Below are 7952 nucleotides of genomic sequence, written 5' to 3' on the forward strand. Positions count from 1 at the left end.
ATTTTATCACATTTACGCACTGATACTGTCACAAATTGAAAAATATACCCCTTTTCAAATCGCTTTTTAAACATGAAGGGATAAAGACACCAAGCTGATATTTGGAACATCTGATCATCATATATAATTTAATTAATGGAGCAAGTTTTAACAACAAGCGTACTTGCCCACAGGGTCAAAGGTCACCATGAAAACGAGGCATTTTTGTGCATTTTTTGTCCCGAATGACCTTTTGACCTACGATTACCCCCTAAAATGATAAAAGTCCGGAATTTTTTGTGGTGAAACATTTCCAACTATATAATTATAATTTGGTGCATAAGACCCATTTAATAACTGATTTGGGTATTTTAATGGGGTCTAAAAATGGAAGAAAAATTACGCAACTAAAATAAGTTAGGGTGTTTACGAACCAATATTTTCGTAACAGGGTCCGGTATACCAAAAGTCATGTCATATTCCTGTTCTACAGCCAAAAGTTAGTCTAGATATCAATTTTCAGTTAATTATCTTTATTCTATTTGAAGATATGGCTAATTGAAAATGCAACTTTACAAATATGTCATAATTGATAGCTAAAATGGAGTATAACCCTAAAATTTCAAATGGCCGTAACTTCTAAACGACTTGGAATTGGCAAGTCAAATTTTGGGTTTGTTCGTCAGACATGTTGGTGCACATTATATCCGAGTTTCAAGAAAATCTGAGACGGTACCCAGCCATCCCATTTGTTGAGTTGGCACGGAATGACCCTATAGTCCTCATCGAACAAAGCAATATCAATATTCATGGTTTTCCCCTTCTCATTTTTTGTTACAGCCTATTATGTTTGTATAGGCTATTATTTCATTTTAAATATCCCAAAGAAAGATCTTGCTGATGCTGCCTAGCCTAGATCTGAAGAATGTGCTTTCATACAAAAGTAATGTTTACGATGTCAAGCCATGGTCAAACAAAAAACAGTGTTTTTAATTTTATTTAATTGAAAGTTAGGTAGACTAAATCTCTATATAATATCCATAAATAGGCCTGGTAGGTTAGCAGGCCTTGTTTCTAGGGCAAGACCAAATGTTTTTAGGCTTCATCAGATGGTACCTACAGAGCACCCCCTGTGTTTGCCACTGATTAAATAAAATTTAATTCAATTCAATTTTTTATGCTTCATCAGCCATCAAGAGCTATTAACTGCCAAACATTAATAATAAATACAATACAATATATACAAGGGTTAAATTAAACTTGGGGGCCTACATAGAGAGAGTGGTTCTAATGTCAGTACGAGAGGATATGGCAGGATCGAGAGTGAGTTTACATGAAAGGCACAAAGCAAAGGGAAAAAACAGAAGTGGGAAATCAAGAAGTTTGAGCATGGAAGGACAGCAAAGCAGATGTCGAGTAACGTGATGGAAGAAGATGTCAAGCTAGAAGAAATGAATGTAAGGGATGGTCAGGCGATTGAGTAATTTTAGCGAGAACATAAAGAATAATATTATGACACAAGTTTAATAGAACAATGACAACGGATGTGAGCACAGAGATGTAGTTAGATGAAGAAGCAGAGGGATCAATGATTTTCTCAAGGAAAATTTCAATACATAGGATTATATTTGTCACATTTTGGCCAAGTGCAGACTGAATGTGGGATTTACATGGTTTCAGGTGTTTAAGTTATTTAAGGATGAATAATTTCTAAGTGCGGATTTATAGGACGTTAAAATTAGGGCATGCCATTTAAGATCATGTGTTATGGTTATTCCTAATTTAGATTCCCAAAATACATATTCATTAGCTGACTTTTGGATAGTGAGAAGGTGAGACCATTTTGCTGAGACTAGTTTTGAGGCTAGCAGACAGGCAGCAGTGGGCAGATCATGGCCAGCAATTAATTATTATTCAGCAATATGTTTGTTGTCATATTACAAACAGTGCAGAGATTCCAAGCTAGACATTTGCAGGCATGAGACTTTGTCCTGAAAAGTCTTCCCATTAGGGTGCCAGGGGCATAAGGTCCTCTCCCCATAGAATTTTTCTCTAGTGCGTGGAAATGCATTCTTTGCCACTTTAGGGTGGTATGCTTACCATTAAAAATAAATGAAGGAAGGCTGTCCAAAGATGAGATATGAACCACGCATGTACGCATTTTCTTTCATCTCATCTGACAGTATTTTGTAAAAAAAGTGTTAGAGCAGCTTAAAATGATTTATACTGATAAGTTTGGAATGCCACTGCATTAAATTTAGTGTACTTGGAGAATATATATATGTATAGTCAGGGAGTTGTTATAGTGACCAACTACTGGTATAGTATATTCAAATCATGCAGCTGCGTAGCACTGGGCACACGTATAATGTCAAATAGATAGTAATACAAATCCTAACATATATGTGGTGTAATATATCGTAGTTCATCAAAGTTTCTGATTATGTAGTTGTATGATAAAAGAGGTCACTGTTTGGAAGAAAGCCGTTAACACTGTTAAATTATATATAAATCATTAAAGAAGGGTAAATTCAGTGTTTGAATAAAGGACATAATATACATTGTGTAGCATAGAACATATTTACCTTTGATGATAAACTCCAACCGTCTTGCAGTAATGCTATAAATATAGGCCTATTAATACTGTAAATTTTGAATGTTAAAGAAGAGGAATCTGCGAGTGTGAAAACAAATTATGTTTGTCATTTTCATAGCCTTCCAGTTATTTATTTATAAATATATTTATGAATATGTAAAAAAATATTCAATTGCGAGTCTATGAATATGTATTTAATACATCTTATCTTTATTCAAATTCACAGAAAAACTTAAAAATACATTCACAGAGCTGGGGTTTACTGTCAAAATAGAATCGGACTTAACAGCAGAAGAGATGAGCACAGTGATTAAAAATGCTGCTGAAGAGGACCACTCAAATTATGATGCCTTTGTATGCTGTATTCTGTCCCATGGCAACTATGGTTTTGTCACTGGTGTTGATGGTGGTACCTGCAAGATCATGGACATCACCAGACATCTGTCATCGTCAAATTGCCCAAGCCTTGCTTACAAGCCGAAAATGTTTATTATTCAGGCCTGTCAAGGCACCATACATGAAGAGAAAGTTAATATAAATATAAGTAGCACTAGCTTTGATCATGACCCAAGGAAGGAGAGTGAATTCATACCAGATGATGCTGATTTCTTGTTTGCGTATTCTACGTGTCCTGGAAGAAAATCAAAGCTCAATATGAATTCTGGTTCAGCCTACATAAGTAAGTTGACAGAAGCTTTAAAAAAATACCACAAAGATCTTGACATATTAAGCATCCTAACGCTGGTTAACAAAGAAATGTGTAATGTTGATTTTAAAGAAACAAATAAGCCTACTGGTGTAGTTTAGCAGTGGAAGTGGGGGTGGGTGAATAGTGTAAAGTGCGAAGCACCAAGAGGAAGGAGGGCGGTCCCTCCCATTTTAGATTCTTTGGGAATTAGAAGGCTAGACGCACTTAGATAGCATCTGAAAATAAAAGGTTAACCTTAAGATAGAAGGTGTATGTTTAACCAGAGTTTAACCACGAGAGGCACACACATAAGACGAGTGACCATTTTTGTTTGCTAAAAACTAAAGGGGAGTTGCCAGTCACCCTATGACCCATTTACAAGCTTAATTAAATAAATAAAAAATATTATTGGCATAGGACCATAGCTGTCTCTTATACACATCTAGATGTGTATAAGAGACAGGTATTATGTCTGGCAGTAGCTATAGTACCTTGTCAGTTTTTGTTTCCTTGGTGACAGGCTACCATTCATTGACCTTAATTCATCATTACTCCAACCTTTCATATTTTATGGAAGAAACCTGTTAATAAGCTTTTTTTTTTGCTGATTTCACCAAAGTAAGTCAATATTATATGTAAATATTGTAGTTCAGGCAGGGTTACATAATTTGCCCCCCGAAAATGTATTGTTTTACCTTCTAACTAACATTGCATTCCATCACATCATTTAATAGGTAATGATTTATCTGTATTCGACGGGTTCAACACCACCCTGGTCTTGGCACTTAGGCTAATTTACTTAATCCAAGTTATGCCTATGTGTGATTCTTGAATATCATATTCCCTGCGGCTTGAGTCCCTTTGCTGTTAAAATTTAATCTACAATGCACAGCCCATGTTCAGACCACAGGGTGGTGCCATTGGATGGCAAAGTTGGGCCTGGGCCCAGCTGTCGGGGATGCCTGGTCAAGCTGTCAGTAAGTCAACGTAAAATCTGTTGGAGAAAAATTAATTAGAAATAAAGTTAGGTATCTTTCAATGTAAGTTTGAAAATCAATGTCTTTTACCTCTAGTTCCAACTACTCCAACAGTCATCCCAAAAGTCTTACTTCCTAACCAAAATGGTAGGATTCTGCCTCTATTGTTCTATTTTATTTTACTAAACATTAAACAAAAAGGAAAAATAAAATTCAACTGCGTACTTGTATTAGGTAGCCGGGAGGTCCACTTATTAATCTGAGATAAGAAAGTATAGTACATACTCCAAGTATTGAAACGCATGCCATCGTGTTGGGATTCGATATTTCAACATTAATTATGTCATCATCATTCCTGATGATGTATTAGTTAGTGGTAGCCTCTGTGTGTGCGCTGAACCGTGGAGATCTCTAGGTCCCTGGTTCAATTACCATCGCTGCCTCTCCTTGTGTTTTAGCTGGAGGGCTGAAATACAAGTTACAATAGCGCACCGTCTTTCAGATGAGATGTTTAAGCCATAGTCCTGTGTGCATTTATGGCCCATGTGCACATTAAAGAACGCAGTACACTCTTCGGAAAAGAGTAGAGTATTGTCTCCAGGTGTACTGCCCAATCACCACCAGAAGGACCCCACTGGAATAAGTCCTTCTTCTATTTCGTGGGCTATCCTGGTGTTTAAACCTTATAAATCCAAATCCAAATTACAAGCTCTCAATTGAAAAATAGGAAATATATTGCTTGCCAAGTAGACTCATAGGTCTACATTAGAATTTACCATCTCTATTAATATTTTTTGTATAGACCGTTATGTACTTAAGAATTTTGTAGTTGAAAGGCTGTAATTAGTTCAGTGCTTCAATTTTAAACCCCTTCCCAGACTATGAAATTTTGTTTGACAAAAATATGTGACATTTCTAAATATGGTCATAATGACATCATATCATGACCAAATATAGGCAAATCATGATTATGGGCATACACCAGTTTTGGGAATTTTTTTGTAAGAAAATTTTATGATCTGGACAGAGCTAGATTTTACTAAATGTATATACACCATAAATTAATAGCAATATTAAGCATTTGTGTAATTTTGTAGTGGAAAATTAGTAAACAAAGTACTGTAGTAAGTAGCGTAAGAAAAAATTGCTTATCCAATTTAAATTCCAGGTTTTGTCTTTGTTGTCTTTTGAGATTTTTTTTTATGGTCAACTTTTCTCTTTAGTGTTTGGTTTAAATTCATTTGCTGTTTTAACTTTTTACCAATCTTAAGTGTATTATCATAAGTTTTGTTAACACATCTGATTAAACTATCTTATTGTATCTTACATACACATACCAACCTGAGAGATTTGAAATGTGTGACTACTCCAGTTTGGGTAAGGGGGTGGGGTGCCAGGGTGAGGGGCAGAACCCTGGAGGACTGGGGTCAGTCACATAATCAACGGTTGTTTGTGACAATGAACGTGAAGACCACACGCGACTACTAGTTTCTACTAAGTGCATGGTTGGCTGGGTTGTTTTTGCTCGGTATGATTCTCGAACGAGAAAACAAAAGCTGTCTAATGACTCAAGCTACTGCATGGCCGTTTTTATATTATAATAAAACCAATTTCTTCTAATTTTAAATACATTTTCCCATTAGTTCGTGATAATTCGTTATCACGCATAGACTTGTGCTAAATGTGTGGCAAATTTCTGATCACATGTGTTTCTCCAAAATACGTGTTTCATCCAAAATCACGATGCGAGACGGTTGGTAACTATGTATACACGCACACATAGTAGCAATTCCAAAGTTTGAATCCTGGTTGGGGCAATTTTTTATACTTGCAGACTAGTAATTTAAAGTATTATTTAGTGTACATATATTACGATATAGCAAACCATTGTTCACACCTAAAATTATGAGCATAGTGCACTGGAAATTGTTAAAAATCATGACTATTAAAGTATTACAAATATCATTAGGAAAAAATTGACAGAGCAACACAATTTGAAAATTTAGGACAATCCTTTTTTTTTTTTGGCAAAATTTATATTTTTCTACCAAGGAAAGCCAAAATTACTTGATATTTAAAAACACACTGTGCTTTGCCCTATCTATATCCTCATTATGATTTTCATTTTTTCATTAAATTAATTTTATACTGTAGTTTTGTAATTTTTTTTCTATTATTGTTATGATATTTATTATAATGTTTAATATCATTATTATTACTCTATAGTTTCCTTTGGTAATGTGCTTAAATTGGTTTCCTCTGAATGTGTAGTTTCACTTAAATTTTAGTGGTTTCTTTAATACCAAAATAATGTCTGTTGATATTTAAAGTAATTGTGTAGTACATAGATATAAATGATTCTTTATCTATTTTACAGAAGAAAAAAATTGTATTACATTCCAACATTTACATTCCATCAAATTAATTTGTTCATTCTGATGCTGCTCTTTAAAAGTCAGTCACGCACTGCATCGAATGGAAAAAAAATTTGCCGTAGGTCCCTACGCACTGCATTCGAACTACAAATCTTTTTCTGTTCTCTGATGGCTAGAAGAAGTCACACAGTAACCTACTGATTGTCGACAGCGAATTGTCATTAAAAATGACCCATCAGACAAATGTCGGTGCAATGATACCCAGCGTAAGAGGTAGTTGGTGGCATGTGTGTATAATTTCTCAGGATGTGTTTGTTGGGAATATGTATTACTGTAAAGTTGTTTTATCATTTTTTTAATAACATTTGTAATCATGCCTCAAAATATGAAATTTGTTTTTATTAAAGAATAAAAATAAGTGACATTTTATATTGTATTCCCTTTGTCTGAGTTCACTCTGATTTTTTTTAAATTTCCTCCGTGATTTATTAAAGTGCTTGGCGCAGAAGTTGGATTTAACAAGCACTTACGATTTGAAGCAGTGACGTAACTTCAGTGAACAGAGCCTCCAAAGTTGAGACTCCCCCTCCCCCCCAAAAAAAGAGGCCATGCCCCATAAAGAAATAAAATAATATAAACCAATGCATAAGACTAAGATTGTAAAGAAATATATATAAACTATTATTTGATAATAGGTCTATAATATAATTATGCAGGACTAGAGTGTAGTTTAAAATTGTTAAAAATAATCAATTATTGACACAAGTATGTATCATCGTAATGACCGTGGCGGATCTAAGATTTAGCAGTGGAAGTGGGGGTGGGTGAATAGTGTAAAGTGCGAAGCACCAAGAGGAAGGAGGGCGGTCCCTCCCATTTTAGATTCTTTGGGAATTAGAAGGCTAGACGCACTTAGATAGCATCTGAAAATAAAAGGTTAACCTTAAAATAGAAGGTGTATGTTTAACCAGAGTTTAACCACGAGAGGCACACACATAAGACGAGTGACCATTTTTGTTTGCTAAAAACTAAAGGGGAGTTGCCAGTCACCCTATGACCCATTTACAAGCTTAATTAAATAAATAAAAAATATTATTGACATAGGACCATAGTTTTAATTATACATTTATAGCTGACATAGGGTATGCCCACCCTTGTTTTACTTAATGTGTTATTTAGTTACCGAGGTTGTTTTTTTTCACTAAATATTTTTCATTATTCTAACTTTTAATTTGTTTTAAAATGGTAATTGTTTAACACTGATTTAGTTGCATCTTTCAATCTGCCTTGCTTTTTAAAATGAAAGTTTGGATTTATTTATTTTTGTAATTGTAAAT

At 34.6% G+C, this 7952-nt stretch overlaps 1 protein-coding gene across 1 annotated transcript in view; it reads left to right on the forward strand.

Annotated features, from left to right (window-relative positions):
• LOC117107596 (caspase-3-like) overlaps nucleotides 1-3382 on the forward strand; it is a 10381-nt gene extending 6999 nt beyond the window's left edge. Inside the window, exon 5 of the mRNA XM_033249298.1 lies at nucleotides 2802-3382. Coding sequence (XP_033105189.1) covers nucleotides 2802-3382 — 581 coding nt within the window. The remainder of the gene's footprint in view (nucleotides 1-2801) is intronic.
• Nucleotides 3383-7952: the final 4570 nt, after the last annotated feature.

The sequence above is a fragment of the Anneissia japonica genome, unplaced genomic scaffold (genome assembly GCF_011630105.1).
Source record: "Anneissia japonica isolate Jap-2015-1 unplaced genomic scaffold, ASM1163010v1 scaffold2266_len499427_cov150, whole genome shotgun sequence".
NCBI lineage: Eukaryota > Metazoa > Echinodermata > Crinoidea > Comatulida > Comatulidae > Anneissia > Anneissia japonica.